We start from the raw sequence: 23,319 nt of genomic DNA on the forward strand, positions 1-23,319 counted from the left end.
TCAGGTTTTGCTCAGCTGGCTCGGTAGCGAAGCGAACGCAGCGTTCTGTTTTTGATTGCTGGCATGAGCATTATGCGCAAGCGCAGTGTAATAGTTCCCGCTGAACAGGACCCTGTTAGGATACGCGTAGCCAAATATAAACGCTCAGCTAAAGCTGTCTACAGTTACGCCGCCTAGGTGTGGAGCGCGCTACAGTACACATTATGCGCTTCATAATCAAATTTATTTGCAAAAGCTGAGGCAATACATCAAAACACACACAAAAAAATTTATTGCACATTTTTCACTAACAGCAATTGAGACTCTGCCTGGCTATTATGTTCTATCAAAGAACTCCCTTTGGCTTGTTCATACGCCTTTCTTGCGCTAAACAGGGCATGTAGTTTATCGTCTTGCTACCATGAACGACAGCATTACGATTACTACTAGCAGGAGCGCGGAGGAAGTTTCCATGCGAACAGCAGCCACTGGGACAATTCTAATTTTGGATCGTGTTAAATAAAGCTCTAACTCACCTTTTGATTTTATCTGGGTCGGAGCATATTTGTGCCCGAATTAGCAGAATTCACGACGAGAGCTCTTCCCCCCCCCAAAAAAAAAAAAAAAAATATGTGACAACGGAGTACATGGAGAATCCTTTGCTTATCCAAAAAGAATAAAAAAAGAAACAAGGAAAAGAGAGGAATATGGCACGGCACGATTGTGTTATTCTGACCAAGTAAAGTAGGCGCGGAATGTGATGCTCCAGATCCGATCAAACGCTATTAGAACTGCGATAAGAAAGGCACAACGAAAAAACGCAAATATTTCAGTCAGCGACAGTTGTTGCCAATCGCCTTTATTGAGTGCTCATATATCACGCTCACTCGTTACTTGGCTTTCAGTGACCGGCCCCAAGAGCATGAACTTACTAGTGCACTGAGATCGCCAGCTTTGGAAGGTGGACACACTAGAAAGCAAATTTTGTCGTTCTGGCGTCAGTTTCCACAAGTACATTCAAATATATTTCAGAACTCTTATTTGTTTTCATTTTGCATTGATTAGAACAGATATGCACAACAACATATGAAGTGGTATTGTAAACCTATAGCCGGCTCGATTTGAAATGTGGCGGAAGAGCGACCGTCCGCGTGCTGTAGATAAGTATGAGAAAAGGTGTAATGGAAAATCTATTTGCAAAGTATTAGGAATGGGGGCACGGCAGTGCAGTTGAATATGTGTGATGCGTAGCGACTGAGTGACGTGCCGAAATAACACTGACTGAATGCTAAATGCTAAATGGAGACGCGAGTGTTTACTGCATGTGGGTAAATGGCATATCTGGTGAGGTTGACTGCCTGAATAATTTATCTTACTTGCAATTTTTGAATCTTAGAGAACAAAGAAAATTCGCAACAAACGTCACTGCATGAAGAGGCACACAAGCGGAGATCGCACGTGGTTACTTCTTCTTGTAGGTGCACATGAATGTTGACAAGTGTTCTTTCACTCTTCCATTCACGACGACAAATGTGACCAGCAGGAACGCATGTGGTGCTGGCAGCTGCTTTCTGCGGATCGAAGTAGAACTACCACCAGGGCTTCCAGGGTCCAACTTGACCCAGGACGTGTCCGCCATGGCCAACCTTGCTCACGCGATGTATTGTATTGACTACGTAGGAAGGACCCGACACATATGTGTCTCCGTGGCCACCACCGAAGCCACCGCCGAAGCCACCGCCGAAACCGCCGCCGAAGCCGCCACCGAAGCCACCACCAAAGCCGCCTCCATGGCCACCTCCCGTGGTCAGGATAATGAGGCCACCACCTCCGCCACCATGGAAGCCGCCCCGGCAGGAGTGGAGCAGCGTGAAGATCAGAGCAAGGGTTGCCTGCACGCAAACTGCGGCATCCTTATGCGACACACACACATGCCGCCACTTAAAGTGTACGTGGCAACGCTCAAGAGCTAAACACGCAAACTCTATCGAGAGACACTAGCATAGCAGGTTTCCATCAAGCAATATTAGGTTACTTGCAACATCATAAGCCTTAGCGAAATTGGAACCTTTGGGTTATAATGCGTATGTATTCTGTTAGAAAGACTATTCTAATATTGAGCGAATACGCAGTAGGATTTTTAATACATAATTACGTCGCAGCAAACGTATCTGAATTCTATAGCCTTAATATATGAAGTTGTAGTTATGTAGGGTCTTATGACGCAAAATCACATTAACAGATGAGTAGCATTCATTTTAATAAAACTAAATAACGGGTACAAATTAAAGGTAGTACACGTCTGTCTGTCAATGTCGAGTCATGAAGATGACTAAAGTAGATACAAATTCTCTGAGGACGTTGAATTGGCAACGAGAAAGGTAAGACATAGTATACAGTAGACATGGGCGGCCATGATGCGTATATGAGAAAAACGCATATTGCAGAACAGATATCTGGTAGGAAGGTAGGGTTAATTGGGGGATCAGATTTTGACGGAGTAGCAGAAGTGTAGTAGCAGACGCACTTCCTCCCTGCTACGGCATTCTGCATTTATAGGGATGAATGGGCTTAGAGTAGGGAAGGTTGTTTCAAACTATAACATAAAATTGAAAAAGAACGAAGGTACTTGAGGAGAAGGGAAAACAATAAAACAGGAACAAATAGTGCAGGAGCCAAAGTCACACTTAAGCACGAGGAAAAGAAATAGTTAAAGTCATATAGGCATGCACTAGGGGAACTATAGCACTGATACTAGAAATAGTAGAGCAAATTTGTTGGTAGAGTTCCGAAAAAGGAATAGATTGCGGATAATAAATGTCATTTCTGACAGCACAGTATAAGAAACTGGACATAGAAATACTCAAACGGCGAAGCAAGAAATTACAACTTCATTCTTCGTACCGATCCCAGCAATGTTGAGGATTCTGTATCAGGAGCGATTTCAACGGCTGACTTTGGCACAGTGGGCCAGTTGGAGACAATCGAGCACTATGTGCAGAATAATCGCGGTACCCCGCATTGTTCTGATACCAACCATTCGCAAATTTCGCAGCGACAACAAGCATGCGAGCTAAAAAAGCTACTTGTTCTCGCTGCAAAGAAAATTTTTACGTGACTCACGAATAAATAATAAGCTTGAGCCCATGCCTCCTTTCGAATTCACCATCACAACGAACAAATCAACCAAATTGCGACTCAGCGATACAGCAGATATCCCCGCTGAGCGAATCATCGTCGACGCACAATAGGCTGATACCTGCCTCCTCTATACACATGCTGTTGCCCCACGAGATGGCGGGAAGAAATCATTTCTTAGCCCTACACATAACTTTATCAGTGGTCACCAGCGTTACATATCTACTGTAGCCAGTGCTCTAATAATGGAAATTCGAGCCATGCACGAAGCTTTGCTCTACGCTATACATTTAAGCTGCCTGCTCTCAAGCACTTGGAGAAATCCACTCATTCCCTAGTGGCTGTTCAAGAACTGAAGAATGTTCACAAGGCAACGGAAATCTGTCAGACGATACACTTCCTGAGTCACAATACAGGTACCTGCGTCAGTGTACGCTGGGTTCAAGATCATGCTGCGAACCCTCCCAACATTGCTCTGACCAGCAGGCACACAGCCCTGCTAATCAAGACCTTCCGTCAATTACCCTGCCCTCACAACCCCTCACGTCACTCCGCGTCCGCAAGGATTCCTCTCCGGTGGTACACTCGCCCCCTTTTCCTACCGTGTCTGCGGAGGATGTTTCGGACCAGGGTGGCCCTTACACCGGCTGTCACATCTACGTGGAATTGGCCGCACTTTCCGCTGGACGCAAGGTGTCGATACAGTCCCCTTCCAGTGACGGAAGCAAATGTCTACGAGCCACTGCGCACTTGTTCCGGCTTTCAAGTGTAAGGCTCGCGTCCCCTACTGCAAGCTGCCCTACGCTACAATGCCACGACCAACTATGATCGCTGGATACACGACTACAGGTGCCACAAAATACTGCTTGAGTTCATATGCAACACAGGTCTCACAGCGCATATATAGTACCCACAATGCATTACGCCTTAAGCGAATTGTCTTAATCGCAATAACAAAAAGCATGATTCCGTGTTGTGAATGGGTAAAGGGCGGTGATTGTAAGCAAGCAAAGTCCTATTTTGTCCTCGATCGAAAGAGAGAAATAGAAAACTATTCAAGAACAGCAGAGCAACGCAGCGGCCACAGTCTAGGCAGAGCACGGACTCAGAGTGCGAGCGGCATTCACGAGCAAAACTGCTGAAGAAGACGACCTACTAGAAACCGCTGGAGAGGACGGCCCACTATATTGTTGCAACCCTTCTCTACACAGAGAACAATCTGGCTCTACAAAACGATACTAGAAGTCTATCCCATCCACGCTACTGATAATTGAACATTTTGTGAAGTATAAGCATCCTCTCTGTATGATCTTCATACATAACAGAAAGGAGTTCTATTGAGTAGAAATACAAGCCGTCATAGTGAAATTGTGCAGTCAAAAAGTAGAAGAATAGGTGTATAATATAGAAAATATCTGCAGCAATTCCTCAGCTGGCACACTTCTTCCCCAAAAATGCGAAGATTTTTCTGGCTGAGAAGTGTATCAGTGAAGGAATCACTGCATACTTGCAAGAAATATTCAAGGTGGTAGATCAGAAAGCATAGCTCGACGGACATTATATCAGCAACGTGCGATTTGCAGTTGACGTTGGGCTGTTCAGCTGCGCTAGAGATAACTTACAACAAAAGATTGGGAACATAAACCGGCGAATGCTAAATGCTAACTAAAACGGCGCCATGACACTCTTGTATTGTCAAAATTGTAATAAACTTCAAACTTCAAACTTCAAATGCTACACGAAGACTTGTCGTGTTCTGTAAACTGTCAAGGAAAGAGTTATGAATTCATAATTCGTAGTAAGCTCATTGAAGCAGCGCGGGAATGTATTTTTCTTTTTTCAGGCTAATTAGTCACAGGGGACAGAGATCATCAGAAGGAAAGCTGCAGTGGAAAAAAAAGCGTTGAAGAAAATAAAGCAAGTGCTCTGAAATCATGAACGATAAACTACTGATAATCTTGAAAAGAAAATTTAGTGATTGTATTCGGCCAGTCTTCATCTATGGGGTCGACACTTAAAGGCCATCGAAGAAACTGGAGTAGCTAAGGAATGTGCAAGGACCGGGGAAAGGGGGTCAGGTTGGGACTGATAATGTTGGTGTAACGCTAAAACATAAATAAGAGGTTAATCTGTATTATGTAACAAACGCGGGTGACTGATAAAGTTGAAGGAATGGAGTTAGTCAGATGACGTAATACGTAGAGCAAACTGGTAGTCTATCAGAGCAGCAGAGTTGGCGCTCTTTGGACATACCTGGCCCTTTGAATGAATGAATGTTTGATTAAACATCAAAAATTCCTTCATTCAAAGCAGCATAGGGCGAAAGGGGCGGGGGGGCAAGAAAGAACGCCGTTGGGGAGGACAAATTATTTGAAGATGTGATGCTATTTAAAATGTTGGAAGTGTAGGAAAAAATAGATAAACACAACGCAGAGGTAACTGAAGATCACTGAGGGAATCCTTTGTCTCGCAGTGCCCGTAACTGATGATAATAATGGTGATGACAGAGGCTCCCTGATAAATATAATATGACACAAAAGAAACGTCGATTACTATTCTTTTCCCTAGTATGCCAAAGTCAAACTTTGGATGGCGCAGTCGTTTGTTCTCCGGCTATTTTCTGCGTAACTTAATGCAAATACTCTAATTACCGCAGTAAGAAACGAACTGTACCACTGACTATGAAGAGCTGTTGGTTCACAAAAAAACCCGGCCAGAGATAAACTAGACACGTTACACCTAGCACAGCAAGTGATGTTGATGATGCTGAAAAGGGCAAAACGATAGCACTACGGTCACTCTTCTTGGTAGTACTTGTCTTTGAAATCGTGCTGTAAAGTTTTTGTGTTATGTATTGCAGGAATGATTGCTGCCTTTGGTAGCATGATTGCATTTTTCTAATATTTTGTTATTATATCGGAAGCGTGCACTGTTCATCTATTGCTAGAAGTGGTGATCCTGCGTTTTTCTTGTTCATTTCGTTTCGGGCGGCGATTGTAGTACTTCTGTATAATATGAGCCGGTAAATTGTTAAATTTTGGCAATTTCAATCAGAGAGCCTCTGGTGTGGGCAGAAATAAGGGATGACAAACAAAGTGCACTGCAAAACCATCGTGATGAAGTTAATAGAAGCAACAACAAATCATTGAATTTTATATGTCAATACAACGCTGAAGTGTGGGACTATAGAATAATCTTGATGACCTGAGGTTGTTTAACGTGCACTTAAATTGAAGTAAACAGGCGTTTCAGCACTTGGCCTAATCTAAATGCGGCCACCGCAGCGGGGAATGGAACACAAGCGAACGTTTGCGGTGGTGAGTTTTGAACTTACGGCCCCAGGCTCAGAAGCAGAGTGCCTTACCCACTGGGCTAAACCGGCGCCTCCTAGGTAACAGGACTCTGCAATCTGCTTTATGACATCATGCTACTTCGACCGAAATTTACATTGCCAAACACGGCGTGATGAAAGCGGTGACGTCAAAATCACGGCACCGCGGCTTACTCTGGAGCGTCCCCATTGGTTTCTATGGCAGTCGGGCAAGCTAGCATACGTCACGGATCGAAGTGCACCGGCCTTGCGCTATATAGGAGGCGTTGGTCAAGCGTCTCAATGCGCTCTTTTGCTTGCGAGAAGTTCATAACTAGAAGGATCCCTCACCGGTGTTTAATTGGACATTATATGCTTCCGAATTCCCAACCCATAAGAAGTGCTTAGATATCCTCAGATTTTTTTTTTTCGGCAGGACTTACAAAGCAAAAATTCAATAATGTGGTGGATTGTTCGATATGACGCTGTATTTTGATCGTCATTCAGCGCAGCATACAGAAAGGACAGAGACAGCGCTTGTCTTTCTCTCTTCTTGTGTGCCGCACTAATTTGTACCTTTAATGGAGAGATGTGCTTCTCGGGTACTTTTTATTTCGGTATACTTTGTAAGTAAGAAATATGAAAAGAAAGTGTTTGATTACGGAGAAGTAGAAAAGCTGGCTACCTGACGTCAACCTAACGTCAGAAAAACGGAACCATTACTGAATTTAAAAGGCGCATTCGAGCTATGCATGCGCACACTTGTCCATGGATCATCTTCATAGTCGTGCGTGTATATGTGTGCGGGGTTCAAAGCTACACGCATGCTACGCCAGGGCACGCACGTAAGTTTCCAGGTACCGAATGTGAACCGTGTCGTAACTTGAATAATGGCAGGCAAGGCCCATGAAGCCAATTAATGCACTTTAGGTCCGAGATGTCTTCAGTCGGGACTCACGCTAGCGACAGCGATCAGTACTTACCCAGAACAACGTTTTTCCTTGCCTGTCTACGATGGGCATCGCTGGTCGCGTATCCAGGGGATCCACTGAACCTCCATTTAAGCTCCCCGTCGTCTTTTATACGGCGCCCTTGCGATGCGCGCTCTCATTTCTTACTTGGCCTGTGCAGGAAGTGCACTTTCACACGCTCTCACTAGCTCCCTCTCATGTCCAGCCAGAGATCAGAAAAAGTGAAACGTTGCACAGCAGTACAACCAACGTAATGATATGCGTGATCGCCTTTCACTCCTCGCTATGGCTTACCACGTGCACCACTTCCGGCTCAACAAGTGATGTATTGCGTGCACTTCCTGCTTCCGCCGGTCGTCGAACCACGAACGCCTTGAGCGCGACGCTGTTTGTGCGCTTCTGCAAAACTCTTCAGCGATTGTTCCTTGCGATGAAGATGACGGGCCGGAGAGTTTTCTCCGCCGTGACTCTCTCAAAGTCACCCAAGCATCACGCTTATCGAACCGGGCGGCCCGTGGTCGCAATACGACACCGCTGAACGGGGAGCTTATCTTGTTAATTTTGTGCGCATCACTTAACAAGAAAGCAGAACTTACCTGTCGTCACGGGGCGCTGCTTTAACAAAGGTGCTCGCTGGACGCGCAATGAGGCCGTTCCGAAAAGAGGACAGCTGCGACGCGCATAACCTATGAACTTGCGCTAAACTGGCTGGACGACTGAAGCCAACTGAGAGCGCTAGGTTTCCAAGGACCGTAAATAGTTTCAGAGACACGAAAGCGGTGCAGAGATAGCACTGGATAACAATACAGGACACACTCACAGCTTTCGCTTCCAGGTCTTCTTATTTGTATTGATTCTTTTTCTTAGCAACTACCATGTGTCGTGGTGTCGTGCTTGTATTTTTCTTTATTTTCTTTTTGTCTTCTTCTATTTATTTTTTTGGGCTCTCACTCTTTGCTGTAGTTACTATTATAAGTTAGGTTCACACGAGGGACGGTGTATATGGAGTAGGCCATGGCTCAGACACATCTAACTATACCGTGCGTAGAGCTGGTGCTATTCAACAGCGATTCGCGACCTCTCGTCGAGCCACATAACGTTACTGAGTCCATAGTCTGAACCTACCCGCCAGAGTAGGAAAGCTAGAAGTTGCGGTCACTGTAGTGTGAACCCCGCATAGTCTTTCGACCACAACAGTCCGTGCGCAAGAATATAGCCAATTTCTCCTTTCTGACTACACCTATCTACCAATAAAAAACAAGGAGTTCAAGCTACAATGCCATGCTGGCTCGCAAATGTGCAATAGTGCTCTACTCTTTTATTTGTTTTCTTTTTTTAAACTGACTTAAGAAGCTGGTTTTGTTAAAGTGCTACGAGAATGACAGAAACCACATTTTCCAGATAATTTACCTGCTGAGGAGGATAACGATATTAAAGTGAATACCGGAAATCATTTCATTAATCACCGAACGTCCGGCCATTTTTGCAATATAGCACATATACCGCTGGAACGAAAGCAGTCAAATCTTTCAAAGGGAGCTCGCAAATCTATCCGGTACACTACTGTCAAAAAAAAAATATAAACATCAGCGCTTAACTTTTGTTTGCTTGCACCTGGTCAGAAAAGAGCTAATCATATCCCCCGCCAAAAATGCTTCTTTTCAAAAGTCGCTTTTTGTTATTTTCAATAAATATTCTATTACCACTACAAGTTTAATTTTAGCATGTTTTTTATTTATTTTGGTATTTTATATAAGAACACGGCAAGACGTTTATTCCTGTGATTGCTTTCATTCCCCTTTGGCACTAGTTGCTCCTAACAGGAGACATATTGATATAACTCAGTTTCATTTATCTCCTCCAAACGTCCTTTCAAACTTCTTTTCAATTATCGCTCGCTTATCAACTTTCTAAAGCCCGTCTCTTCTCATTTCTTGTTTATTAGGAAAGTTCAGATTGACAATGGCTGCAATTGCACACGAAGATTCTCTTCCATTTTGTCCGTCCTACTTCTTCGAAGAACCAACAACCATCCCTCCCTCCCCCAATTAGTTTAGCACCCCTTATTCTCCTCCCCCTATGTAACTTGGAAAGAGTAAGCCGTGAAACGCGGCCAATAAGAAAAGCAGTTATTGCCCAGACGTAAACAAATCCCCTCGTCGAAACGTTGTTTCTGGCAGCATCCCTTGTTCGACCACAGTTGATCATTTAAAGTCGCCAGTTGCCGGTGATTTTCTGTCTTAGCACACATATTACGTATACACACAAAAGAAAAGTGAATACCCTCAATAATATTTTATTCGCAAAATGGTGCCGAAGAAACACTGAACACTGTCTTCAAATAAACGCTAAAAAAACGTGCTGTATTTCTAAAAAAAAAAAAAAAAAACGTTATACCAGCATGAGGGCGTACGTGGCTCGAAAGAAGGTTATATTCCGACACGCAATCACATCGAGGACGGAACTGCATATTTATTGTATAATGAGACCATATTGATTTGAGAAGCATTCCAGCTTTCATTATGAATTAGCCGCTTTGTAGCCTCCTGTTTTTACCCTTTATTTTTCATCCACTGCAACCAACTAGAACAAATTGACTTCCCCAGGCAAACCTGCCAATTCACCAGGTGAGCTGCTATTTACCCATAAGAAAGTTAAGTAGAATGGCTGCGCTAAGAAAGCAGATTCTTGACATTGATGGTTATTCCGCCCAGCCTATAATAAAGGCACGATAGGAATTACTATTTTACTGTGGTGGCATGCGTTACACTTGTCGTACATTAACGCGGTGTAAAAGCTAGACTCAGGTATAACTAAATCTTTTCTAAATATTACAAGAAAAGTCAGGCAAGAATATCGCATATACTTGAACTTTTATTTACATAATATGTACAAGCACAAGAGCCGAGCTCCCGCTCAGCACTGGGAAGGAACATTAGTGGCACGCCAACATTTCAAGCAGGCCTCAATATTTCCACACTAATTCATCTTTAAGTACAGAAACTTCAGCAGCATAATGACAGCATCCCCATTTCTAGCGCAGCTTGCTAAAAGGCATCTGAAAGAATGAAAACAAGAAAGGTAATAAATAGGTGCTTGTAAGTTGCCTCGCATACATTCATTGGCGTAAACCTAAACGTATAATGACATTCTAGCTACTAGTCATTGGTAAAACTAAATGCTTATTAAAGGAAAGTTATTGGGACACTCTGGCGTCAAAATAATCAAACCGCCATTGCATCGCTGCGTCGAATCATGACGAATAAGACTGTAGTTCATGGGCCGTCAAGTCCTCCTACATTCCCTAGAAGGGAAGAACACAAGCTCGTTACGTCCAACGTAAGAAAAATTTTGTTAGAACTGCCCACCTGATCCATTACTATGCTAAAATAACAGAACGCATGATAGGCTCTTTGTGGATCCATAATACATCATACGCTAGGATATCTGGCAACGCTACAGAAAATTTGCAGTTTATTAAGGGTCAGGATATACCAAGAATAAATATTTTGTTACAGCAATAAGACATGCTAATACAGTAACATCTACATATCAACACATCTCATAGCATAACGGATCAGTGCGCATCTCGCCATTGAACGCTTTTTTGCTACAAAAGAAGCACAAGCAATAAGCAGCATACTCCTTAATACAGTAGAAAGGAAAAAACAAAATCACTTAATACTTTGCTCACGAAAAAGTTATAGATATGGCTTGCGAATCAATTTCAGGTAAAAAGCTTCGCTTCTTGATTTCTACAGTTTTCCGTATGGCTGCATAGTTCCTAGTGAGATTTCCTGCCAAATTGTTGCTTCTGTATCTCTTGGTCCCTGCTAGCTGTGTTTTTAAAAACAATTATAAACCTTCCCTGCTAACAACAGAAAATAATTTCTAACATTGAAATACGATCAACTCGCTAGAGTGACGGGTGAGCATTATTACAAGAGTCAGTTTTTCGGAGTGTTTCCATGTCCTGGTATAAACAATGTCAAGTAACCACTTGTGCGCCCTTTCCGTGAGAGTCATTAACAGTCATTGTTTTCTACTTCAGAGTGTGCTTGTATGATATTAGCAATATATGCTTATTTAAAAGGAAGGTGGGAGGCTTATTCAGCCTTTAATGATCATCTGAACAAAGGTGGCATACTCTACCCTTTTTTCTACATCTGCAATATTCAACTTTCTTCCTATTGTACTAGACTCACGTTGGTAAAGTATTTAGACTGTTTACGCATTCTCCTAATGTCTGACTCCAGACTATTTGCAATATGTATCGCGTACGGAATTGTGGATGTATTTGTCAGCTTCCACACTCACTCTTTTGCACATGTGCTGAGAATTAATGGCGTATAGAGGGACTAATAGCTGATTAAATAGCCTTGCAGCATCGCTACTACGGCAATAAATGCGCAAATAAGACATCGGGGGAAGCCTGAAATTCCTAGAAAAACGTGTGCCTGGACACATGGTCCAACGAAGAAATAAAGACGCCGGCAGTCCTGTACTGGAAGAGCCAAAGACAACATGCAAGTCCTTTCGGAGACTGCTCAGAGCATACGGCTGCGAAATCAGCTGGAATTAAAAGCGAATTTTTTCACGATTGACCCATGCTACTAACAGTAATAGTGGTAACCTCAATTTTTGTGTTCGCCCAAAGAGAAATATGCAGCGTCAATTGGCTGACTGAGTTTTTATGTACACTATACCTCGGAGCGGAGATGCCATGCAGAGGCACCTCACAATCGAGTATCGTAAAAGAGACGCAAATGTGTCATCTTCATCATTGACCATCATCATGCGACATCCCCATCTCTGATTTTATCACGTCGCTCGGGTCGTGCGGCATGTGCGAACAGAAGAGGTCTTCATCCTCCACCGGAATGGATGCCGTATAGCCGCTGATGGGTTTGCTTTCAATAAATGCAAGTGATCACGGTGTGCTGCGTCGGCCACCGTCTCATCATTACGACGGATATACTACGTCTTTATGCAACGTGGAATCAGGCTATTAAAATCGCGTAAATTGTTTTAGCTTCCCACGGCGTCCAACTGCAATGTTAACATTGCTTTAAGCATACTCTTACCTAAAGTGTTATTCAACCAAATTTAGTTATTTAATAAACAGACTGTGACGCCTAGACGCCCATCGAGCGTCCACCGCATTGAAGAGACGAATGTAGTGAAGAAACAATTGTTGTAGGCGGTCTAATGATTACCTAAACACTTCTTACTGTTAAAATATTACACTATATCAGCTTTCTTATTATTGCAAATTGAAGTTATGGTAGCTACAGTGTTACATGTCAGTTCGCATCAGACCAGAAGATATTGAGATGCCTTCGTTCTTTTGGCAGCTTAAAGAATGCTTCGCAATAACGTTCTCCTTTAACGCATTACTATTTAGTACAGCATTTTACTCACTGTTGGTTAGCGAATATAAGGTCCAGATGTTGAATTTTGCTTGCTTATTAATTATTCTTTTCATTTGTGTAAATAAGCAACACATCAAAGGCCTTGCAAATGTTATTCTGAACGAGCTGTGGCATTCACTAAGTGGCAAGACCTTTCAGCTGTGGCCTCCGAAGCGCCTGTAAATATAGGCACAGCAGTCTAAATGAGTGGTTTCATCGATCTCACTGACGCTACGAAAGTAAATTATAGTACTCATCTGAAGGCTCAAGGACAAAAATACAATCTTGAACTTTATGCATTCGCATTTATAGTTTGTTACTTGAATCTCCTGCTAAGCGTATATCAGAGCCACTTTGAGGCTTTTTGAAAAATTAGTGCAGACTTCTATTTGGCTGAAAATTGCCAAATTTGGGGGAAATGCATCTGCTGAGTCAGGTTAAAGGGTCGCGCATCGTCCACTTGGCCAAATTTGGGCACATTGGGCCTGCCAAAATTAGGCCAAGTGGACGATGCGCGACCCTTTAACCTGACTCAGCAGATGCATTTCCCCCTTGCACGGGCCCTACGCTAAAGAACAGTGACCTTAATTTTTCTCGCAAATGTGCCACAATGCCAGAGCTTCCATGAACACTTTGACAGCGAGGTCGCAGGTGCGATTCCAATTACAGCTATCAACACTCTTCCTCCGTAGTTCTCGATGTAAGTTTACCAGTACTATTTAGTCCCTGTGTACCATATGTATGGCAAACTGGTGAATAAAGCGAATAGATTCACAACGCTTGCTTCGCACTACTTCATTTAAATTGGCGCAAAAGTCCGACGGCTGACCGGAAGGAACACATGCTACTCATCGGAAGCATGCGTGCGAAAGCGCCGCGAGTGATGAAAAATATCACGAAAAAGATTAGGTTCGCCCATAAAGCGAAGCAGTGACGCAAAACCTGGCGAAGCACGTATGATGCGCACTAAGGTTTATCATGTTTCGTACGGTGTTTGTTGGGGTTAACATTTGCAGGCGGGAGCGAGCGATCTTTTTTCGGAAAGCAGGAGATGTGTGAGCTGTATTTGTTTGCGGAAGTTGTGCACCCCGGAGATGAAGTGTAAAGAGCCGGTTTGTCTTCCTCCTATGACCTATCTAGTTAGCCATTGGTCTCGAGTAAAACAACTGTTTGGCTTCGTAGTGCTGGATTTATTGAGGTTTTCTCAAAGTTATATTTGGCCTACCCCATTATTACGCTTCACGCTATCCTTAAAGAAAGCGGGGCGATGTCAGCGAGCGAGGCCAACCAGTGAACGTGAGAAGCCTAAGGCTAGAAAAAAATACTAAGGAAGGCAAAGGAGACGCGCTCAATCATCGTCATTACACGTAAAGGAAAAAAAAATTAGGACCGCCTACGCAAGTGCGAGAAACATGCACTCATAGATAGCGCTAACGTCAGCTCTATCCAGCACACAGATGTTGAGCAAGCGTTAGGCAATCATGGCAGCTGCTTGCGCGATGGTTCTCTCCAGGATCAGTATTCTCCATTTCTGTACCATCGGCAAAGTGCTTGAGAAGTAGAATCCGGCACTGCCAATCTGTTGGGCGTAAGGTCGAATCCAGGGGTTTTGTGACAGTTTCTTTTTCATTGTAATTTACTGTAAAAAATTCTGGGGTTGCAGCAATGGCTCCAGCGGTCATCAGAACGATCAGAGCCCAAACATCTATGACTCTAAAAGCCTAACATTCATGGGCACACACACTGTTTGTGAAGGCGAAACGAATGCACAAAGCTAGAGAGGCTGATATGCTAAAAAGAAGTAACTGTATGGGGGTTTCGTTCTTAGTATGAGACTTTCTCTGCGGGAAGCTTTTTATTAACTGACGGTGTTATATCATGAAGTTTTGAACTGGCCGTAGTTAATAAATAATTGCTTAGCGTTCTTCTACTCAGCCCAAGTTCGCACGCTTGATTTCCGGTCGTGGCGACTGTAATTTCTGAACACGTTTAAAGGCCCTGATTGTTAAATTTTATGCTGAGTCGTTCATTGCAGCACCTTTCATCCTCCGGGTCGCCACCCGAGACGCCCCACCACTCGTAAATAGTGCTTCTTGGAAAGGAGGAGGAGGAGGAGGAGGAGGAGGAGGAGTCTGAAACACTTCGCAGTACAACCAACAACACCAAGTTCTAAAAACAAGTAGCGCTTTGCGCACCAGACCATCAGCAGCTCCGTCGCCTGCTACGCCGATATTCTAGGGCAGCCACTGGAACAAGATGGTAAATCGGACTTTAATTTTTTCACAGCATGTAGTGCACGCTGAATCCACTTGTCGATGGGAAACCCGCGCAGTAATAGTTGCGGCGCATCCTTGCTGCCTGAAAAGAGACCTACAGGCTGAGGCTGATAGGCATTCAGTTTCTGTAAGGCTGCTACAATGGCGAAACTTTCACAAGCCGTAGAAGACACGATATGGTCAAGCCTGGAGGCCCATGTGACATTGAGTGCTGCTATCACGTACACCGCTCCACCAGCTCCATTTTCTTTATCAACTCAGCCGTTGGTGTAGAGCTGCAGGTAACTCTCATACATTCTGTGTAGGTGTTCTACCACCAAAAATTCTGCCTCTGCTATAGGTGCAGGGAGAGAGAGAGCAAATGACAAATGAAAGGCAAGGAGGTTAACCAGGACTGAGCCCGTTTTGCTACCCTACACTGGGGAAAGGTATAGGTGTAAGTCGCTTGGTAGAATATGGGAAATCGTAAGTTGACATTCCACACTCTCATATGGCCGCCATGGTTGCTGATGGTCTAATTTTTTTAGTAAATTGTAGGCCAAGTACACGAAGTGTGTTGAGGGGCACAAAGACGAGCGATTCCTTCCGCCTCTTAAGTCTCTGGAGAAACACTCTTCCTGCCTTAGTCTCATTGAGGCGGCACACTCGCAAATGCAGACGTTGAGACGCAAAGAGAGGGAGAGAGGGTGACTGCGACATGTGCAAAACCTTGTTGCTAGTATCTGTCTTTCGCGCACCAAGAACAGTCCTGAGATATTCCCGAAGTAGAGACTCTAATCGATCGTACTGCAACTTTGATGGTAATATTAATAGCAACTGGAAGAGCACGTGATTCACCACCAGTGCCGAGTGTAATTTCAACATCGAAGAAGGATAATTGCCCCAGTGTGCACCGGCCATCCTTCACACCACATTCAAGAGCGGTTCAAGGCAAGAAACGATGGTGTCTGCAGTGTGTCTCCATTATATCTTAGAATCAAGTACTACGCAAGAAATCGTACGCAATTTGCTTCATGAATTGACGTGCTTCCGAGGCTAATCTTTATCCGCGTTATACTTCGCCGCACACCTTGTTCTTGGAAAAGAAACGATTGAATTACGGTACTTAACCTTCAGTACTCAAATCGTTATCGCATTACGTCATGCGTATTGCTTAGTGTAAAACAGCGCCAAACGCTATCACCGCACTGTTGTCCTGAGGAGAATCTAATATTGTTGTGTACAGTGGGGTACCACCTTGGGAGTCTGACGTAAAGGTAAATTGCCCCACTCCTGAAACACTTCGTGCAAGGGGCTATTTCTGACTCTGCGTATTCGGACAGTGTGTGTTGGTTTCGACAGTTCACTATGTGTATGTGAGTTGTTACAGCACTAATAGCACACTCCCGTTCATTTATGACATCTGCTATTGCAGCCTCAAGAAAAGTAATCTTTTCACCTCGTGCGTCAGTAAACATTTCCAGACACCTAAATTGAGGTGCCCTGCAAGGTAAGGTTTTCCGAAGTATTTCCAGGACGATATACTGGTTGTCCCAACTGAATGTCGCCAAGAATTAAAAAAATAATGGAGGGCATTACGCGAGCGGCGATCACTGCATGTTGATGTGTGTTGTTCATGCTAGTCTTGAGCATGAGCGCTATAAGGTAAAGCTATTCCAAATTTTCCTATTCCAATACTACAATCAGCGCTCCGCGACTGGTCAAAAAATTTTTGGACAGCCCCCACGTCGCCTGTCTGTCATGTGACGTCACGAAAACCGCGATAGCTCCCCATTTGATAGGATATGTATACACTGATTATGCATGATTTTACCGATCGAAAGAAAAATAGCTATATCAGATTCGACGCCTTTTCGCCATTAGCCCTCGGATATTGGTCAAGAGTTTTCGGGCTGCACTCACTTCACCTGCCTGTCACGTGACGTCACGAAACTGCAAAAACTCATCGCGTCAAAGTGATGTGTACGGGTTAAAGATGCATTAATATGCCGAATTAAACTGAATTTTCTTCTGAATAGCCGCAGGCTGCCCCTTCCGAAAGGAATAAAAGATGGCTGGCGCCGATTGCTCAGGTATTGGGTACTCGCACCTGCCGGAGAGCGTGGGTTTATTTGCGTATATTAAACCTTCTTGCGTGGTCGTGTGACGTTATCGAGCACTTTCGGCACGTTTACGACCTCGGTCTGCCAATTATTGTTAGCTGAGGATCCGTTTTAGCGTCATTGTTAAGCTTCATTTGCATGCCGCCGCGATTTTCGATCAGCCACCGCAAGCTAAGCAAAATAAATGGGACCAATCGCTGACGCTGGCCCCACCCTCTTTATCGGTTTATCGATTTTCAGTGCAGTGGCTCGGCCCCATCGAATTCCTCTCCACTTGAGCGTGCTCCTCGCCTCTTGTCAGCCAATTAGATAGAACAAGCCGCTCAGTGTAGGCAAGGTTATTCGTTTTTCAAGGAAACAAAAATGACCTCCTATGAACGAGTTGAACGTCTGATTGGTCTGTTGAGAAAACCCTGTGGGTGACTGCCCGATGCTTGCGCCGGTGGTTGCGCAAATTTGACGTCAGGAGATCGGAATAAAAACACATTGTAATAGTTTTACGTTGTAGGGCCCCATGTTTGTTTTTCTGATTTGGAACACATGATTATTTAATTAAGTTCAATTGGCACCATTTAATTTATCTAATCAATAAGCGTCAATGCAGATGTGGTTGATTTAGAATAATGACCAACAACTGTAGTCAAAGCAACGTATGTTTGGTTTGTGCCCACGACATTATAGAAATTCCCGTGCCGGCTCGTCCGCGAGGCGGGGAGCGTCAAAATGGATCAAACTTGTCGCACTGGGAACACGCAGCCGCCCTCTTTGCCCGGCACATCAGCAGGTTTTGTCTTGCATATTCGGTCCTTATTAAACGCGAAAGCCTGGCTTTGAACGTGGTAAGATTCACAGCGTATTGTGCGCCTTAATTACGTACCTCTACAACATTGAACACTTGCGGAGGGTGTCTAGAATGCAATTGAAGGTTAGGTCATTAAACTTAACTGAACAGTTATTTCGCAAAATGAAAAAAAAAGAAAAGAATGATAATAACGACTAGCGTGAATCACGCCAATCAGTACACCGCGGGCTCCATTCACGTCATTCCACTCCGTTCGCTCGATACCAGAGCCGTTCAAGCGACGATGCCCTCCTCCTTGTTTTTCTATTTTCTCCTCCTTCTTTATTTTGCTGCGCGGTCCATTACCAGTAGTGGCATTGCACGTTCCGCATTGGATAAATAACCGAAGTGACGTGCCACGGTCGGTGACGTTGTAAGCAGTGCGTCTTGCGTAGAGGCACTCGGGCCTGTGGCATTGACCCTTTCGCTCGGAGTGTGGCTCCCTCAAAAGGGAGGGCGCGCGGCCTGCTGTTTGAGACTTCAAGCGCTTTCGTGCCACGCAACCATTTCATAACCTGCAGATACAAACGCCACCGCGAGATCTGCGCGTCGCACTTGTTTGTTTGCAATGACCGTACCTGATAAGGCACCCTTTATGAGGAAGCTTTAGCTCCAGGCCAACCCCGATTTCCCCATTCAAATACAGGTAAAACGCAGAAATTAATTATGGGCACATTTTATAAGTCACTATTGCGCAATCGATATGAAACGGGCCTGCATGCTTATATTTAGTTTCGTACTGACGTTATGCCGCGTGGCAACCGAAGCAAAAAAATAATTTAAAACGCCGAAATGCTCTTATGAGAAAACAGCTTGAGCGACATGAATGCAATTTGTTGCATTTGAGCGAGACAGTTAAATTCTAGTGACACAAGAATGCATAATTTTGATTTGTGGCTCGAACTTTTTTTAAAAACGTTGCCGAAAATCGCTAAGGTTCAAAAAACAGACGCACAAAGATTACAGATCCGTAACTCAGCCCCAAAAACAGATATGGCAGTTTTATAAGCTCTATCCAGCAGAGCATCTATTAGCGGAAAAATTTTATGTGTGAATTCACAGCTTACGTGAATTTGTTACAATGTTTAAAAGTGCTTTCCATAAGTACTACTCAAATATTAGTGATACACTTAAGAGTTGTGTGCAATACAATAATTTTTCCTACTTTGAAACTATTATTAATTGCAATTTACATAAAGGTGATGTGCTTTTTATTGCCCAGTTGCAGAGCTGTAGAAATGATAGTTTCTTTTTTTAATGTTTTGATTTTCAACAATCTTTTTTGGGACATCCACAGCTTCAATTAAAAATTCGCTTTTACATTCACTGGACTTGAGTTTTTTTTTTTTTTTATATGTAACAAACCTCGTCCAATTCGGTGCAGTAGTTTCCAGGAAGGACAATTTCTCTGTTTTAGTGTACTTAGAAATAGTTCCCGATTTTCCGATTAAAGGGTGCTTATTCTCTAATTGTCTCATCTTCAATGCTGCTAACAGTTTTTTTTTTTCATTTTCTCATTGGCTTGAAGCCTGGTTTAGCTACGCTGGGTCCGTATTTGGTAGCAATGCCTTCTGGTTGATTCTATGCGTCTTATAATCCAGAGCTCAGGGACAGTTGCCGCTGGTAAGTCCCGAATAGTGCATAAATACATTATCATCGGAAAGACACCGCTACAAAATCGCGGCCCTGGTGCCACAATAAAAAAAAAAAAAATGAGCAAACTCTACGTCATGTACAATGCAAGCCATCTGCAACGAGCGTCTCGTAACCATCTCACATTTTAGTTTTGTTCTTAATATTACTAGGCTTGTGAGTGTGCTGTGCATTTATTTCTAAGATAACCTGCCTATGGTCACTGATTAAATTTTTTGCAACCAGGGCAAGTGCGTTCCCAAATAATTACGATGGTCTGAAATGGAGCACATAGCGAGCAGAGGTTTCGCGGGGTCTCTTTAAGAGTCTCCAGAGGAAAAGTGCGTACCTTTGGTATACGAGAGGCGCTTTGACAAAGTGGTATGGGCGTCACCACCAGCTGTCGTAGCCGCCATGGCCCCCGCCAAGTCTGTGGCTGTAACCATGTCCGTGGCCATGATCAAGGCCGTGTCCGCTCTTGATGATGAGAACTTTGCCGTATCCTCCGTGCCCTCCGCCATGTCCATGGCCATGTTTACCGTAGCTGTAGTGACCCAGGTAGCCGCCTCCAGGATGAATTTTTTTGATATGGTGAACAGTCTTCACGACGAACGTAGGGCCCTTGATCGCATGGATCTTGTAGTCGTGACCATGGTCGTGCCCATAACCACCATGGATTGTCTTGTACGCAACAACTTCATCGCCTCCGTGTCCTCCGTGACCGTAGTGGCCATATCCAGCCGCCGAGAGCCCCAACGTGCGTGAGAACGCAACGATGACCTACGTAGAAGTGATTGCAGGGCACGCGATAAAATTGGTAGCCGTACACAGAAATCGAAGGAATGAGACTTGGCATCAGCTGGACCCTTCTACTTCTATATGAAACCTTCCGAAGTGTAAGAACTTCTTGCCAGAAAGATAGCTGGGTAGCTTTTACGAAAACATGCACCTTTTGGCCTCTATATATAGACGACTCTTACGCCTCTGATGACTGTGTACGCGAGGTAATTAGCAACAGTACTTATCGCCACTACACACGCTGTATCGTACATAATATCATCCAAGATCGTAAATTCAACCCGTCGTGGTTGCTTAGTGGCTTTGGCGTAGCGCTGCTAAACACGAGGTCGCGGGATCAAGTTGTAGCTGCCGCATTTCGATGGGGACGAAATGCAAGACATGCACGTGAATTGGGTGCACGTTAAAGAACCCCAGGTGGTAGAAATTCATCTGGAGTCCGCCACGGGACTCCGGAGATCGGGATTTCGGCACGTAGAACCGCAGAATTAAATTAATTTTAATCGTGAATTCAGCCAACTGTACAACTCTTGCATCAGAATATTGCAATGTAGGTGCCTCGCGAGCTGTTGTGCCAGAAGCCAACGAAGGTAATGCTGTCGTTTTTTTTTTTAAATCTAACCTGGCCTATGCAGACCCGCATACTGAGTTCACTCTATGCGTGCGTGGGTGCGTGCATAAGTTTCTGCTTCTTACTTCTTTTTCCCTACCTTACCCCATAGAGCTAACTGGACATTTAATACTGTCTACCTCGCCATCCTTCTCTGATAATATAACAGTCTTACACTTGTAGAGTCAGTTACGGTAGGAGCGAGGTTCTTTAGTTAGAAACAAGTGTACCTCTGATAATGTGTGCATATTTTTCGTTCTTTTTCTTCTTCCTTTTTTTCTTTTTTGTTGCGAGGTGCGATAGATGGTGGAGAGATAGAGCAGAACGCCAGAGCCACTGAGCCACCGCAGCAGGCAGAACGTTCACGCGATGGGCAGTCCGCTGCGCTTCCGCAATGCGCGACCACAAGGGCCACGTGCGCATGGCAGATCCACTGCATGCGCACATGGCACGTTGCAGGCGCAGATCGGGGTAGCATATACCCCGCATTCGTGCTAAATAGAGGGAACTGCGCAGACTTTTGTCTGTTTCGCTTTACAATAAAGCGACACAATGCAGCTACGGCTTTGCGGACCGCGCTATTTCCCAGCCCTGACACTGTCTTCAAACAATGATAACAGGATATATGGTGGCCATTGATAATTGCTATCGGACAAATCAGGGTAGCATTCCAATATGAAGGACACACATCTGTCGTAAAATGTTATTAGGTAAACAAGATCTATAGCACTTGTGCTGACATTCCTAGAAGTAATTTACTTGGATATTGTGTATACCAGTATTTAAAGCTCTTCTCAGACACATAAATAGTAGCACATGAGTTTTTTTCTAATTACCACTACGTGGTAAATACAGTTGATAAGAAGCCAAAAATGACACAGTGCTATTCCAATAGAAGATTACTATGCGGTTTAAGCTGAACAAGATAGCTTGGACATTTCTACGCCTAACTAGACCTGTATGTACCATTTTCATTCCAGAACACAGAAATAACGTAAAGAGGGCATGACGTTATAAGATCAGATTCTATTAAAGAAATAGGTTAAGGCTTGCTGCGACCCGCCGTGGTTGCTCAGTGGCTATGGTGTTGGGCTGCTGAGCACGAAGTCGCGGGATCGAATCCCGGCCACGGCGGCCGCGTTTCGATGGGGGCGAAATGCGAAAACACCCGTGTACTTAGATTTAGGTGCATGGTAAAGATCCCTAGGTAGTCGAAATTTCCGGAGTCCTCCACTACGGCGTGCCTCATAATCAGAAAGTTGTTTTGGCACGTTATACCCCATAATTTTTTAAGGCTTGGTGCGGCCACTCCTCTTCATCATATAAGTATCTCGCGTGTGAAAATCGTCTCCTAGTACTTTCATATTGGGTAAAATAATGTCTCGTAAGCGTCTTCTGTGGGGACGCCATATGAGTACTGAGCGTATGCTTCCAACGACGACACAACTGAGTACGTTCACAACGCAAGTGAACAATAAGCAGTAAAGCACCTTTACCTTAGTGTTCACTTGACGCACTGTCTGGTAAAAACTGCATTAAAAGCGTTATAAACGAACAGGCAAACTTATTTTATAACACCTTACCAGAATACAGCCTGACGTAGACATTCCGTTGTCTCCGCTCAGCCGCTGGCCTTGAACAACCTGCGCAGTCGGCTTATATACCAAAGCCAAAGGCTGCAGGTTTATCTCAGCGGTGAGGGGAACTCTTTTTACATGTTCAAAGAGGGAGAGTGCGCGTACTACTCGTACGTCGACGGGTAACATCGGCGACTGGTATAAGAGCCGCCGAACTCTCCGAAGCCGTGCCCGGAAAACAACAATATGAAGAGCGTGCTCTTTTCTTTTGCACGTGCCTTTTCGGTGCCAGCTAGCGGTTGAGAACGGTAGATAAAAAAAGATGCCGAAGGCGGCTTCTCTCACGGTTTTCCGTCCGTTAAAGAAAAAAAAGCAGCGGTCCCTTTGGACCATGCAGCAGCGACGTGCCGCGCCAGTGACTGCTCCACTTTTCCCGCCGGTGGCACGGGTGCCGCGGGCAGACTTCGACGAAAGCGAGTGTGTGGCAGGGGGAGGCTGGAATGAGTCAAGAGTCTGAGAGCGCGCAGCCAGGATGAGACACTAGCAAATCTGGCGCGTAATTATTGAAACCAAGCGCACCCTCGCTGATGGCTGTATAGCGAGGTACTCCTCCCCCCCCCCATACTTCGCTTGCATTTATGGACCCTTTCTGCTTGAGCGAGCCTCCATCACAG

General features: G+C 44.4%; 1 protein-coding gene and 1 long non-coding RNA gene across 3 annotated transcripts; both read right to left on the reverse strand.

The window, feature by feature from the left end:
* Positions 1-201: 201 nt before the first annotated feature.
* LOC129388234 (uncharacterized) lies at positions 202-7,487 on the reverse strand. The gene is made up of 2 exons (XM_055078372.1): positions 7,411-7,487; positions 202-1,871 (listed from the first exon to the last, which is right to left on the reverse strand). Exons 1-2 carry the CDS (start codon positions 7,447-7,449, stop codon positions 1,569-1,571), a joined length of 342 nt encoding a protein of 113 aa, XP_054934347.1. The 5' UTR covers positions 7,450-7,487; the 3' UTR covers positions 202-1,568.
* A 2,767-nt stretch (positions 7,488-10,254) lies between these two features.
* LOC126545958 (uncharacterized) lies at positions 10,255-22,737 on the reverse strand. 2 transcript variants are annotated; one of them, XR_011893440.1, is made up of 3 exons: positions 22,652-22,737; positions 20,010-20,440; positions 10,255-10,456 (listed from the first exon to the last, which is right to left on the reverse strand). It is a non-coding gene; the product is annotated as an uncharacterized lncRNA (long non-coding RNA). The 2 variants fall into 2 exon arrangements; XR_008608766.1 differs by lacking the exon at positions 22,652-22,737 and adding an exon at positions 22,565-22,651.
* Between the last annotated feature and the right edge of the window lie 582 nt (positions 22,738-23,319).

This window comes from Dermacentor andersoni, chromosome 1 (assembly GCF_023375885.2).
Source record: "Dermacentor andersoni chromosome 1, qqDerAnde1_hic_scaffold, whole genome shotgun sequence".
In the NCBI taxonomy this organism is placed as follows: Eukaryota; Metazoa; Arthropoda; class Arachnida; order Ixodida; family Ixodidae; genus Dermacentor; species Dermacentor andersoni.

Excerpts from the sequence above, each read along its gene's own strand:
- LOC129388234 (XM_055078372.1), bottom strand. The coding sequence starts at position 7,449 with ATGCCCATCGTAGACAGGCAAGGAAAAACGTTGTTCTGG. Across the intron at positions 1,872-7,410 it reads AAGGAAAAACGTTGTTCTGG|GCAACCCTTGCTCTGATCTT; the intron begins GTAAGTACTGAT and ends GTTTGCGTGCAG.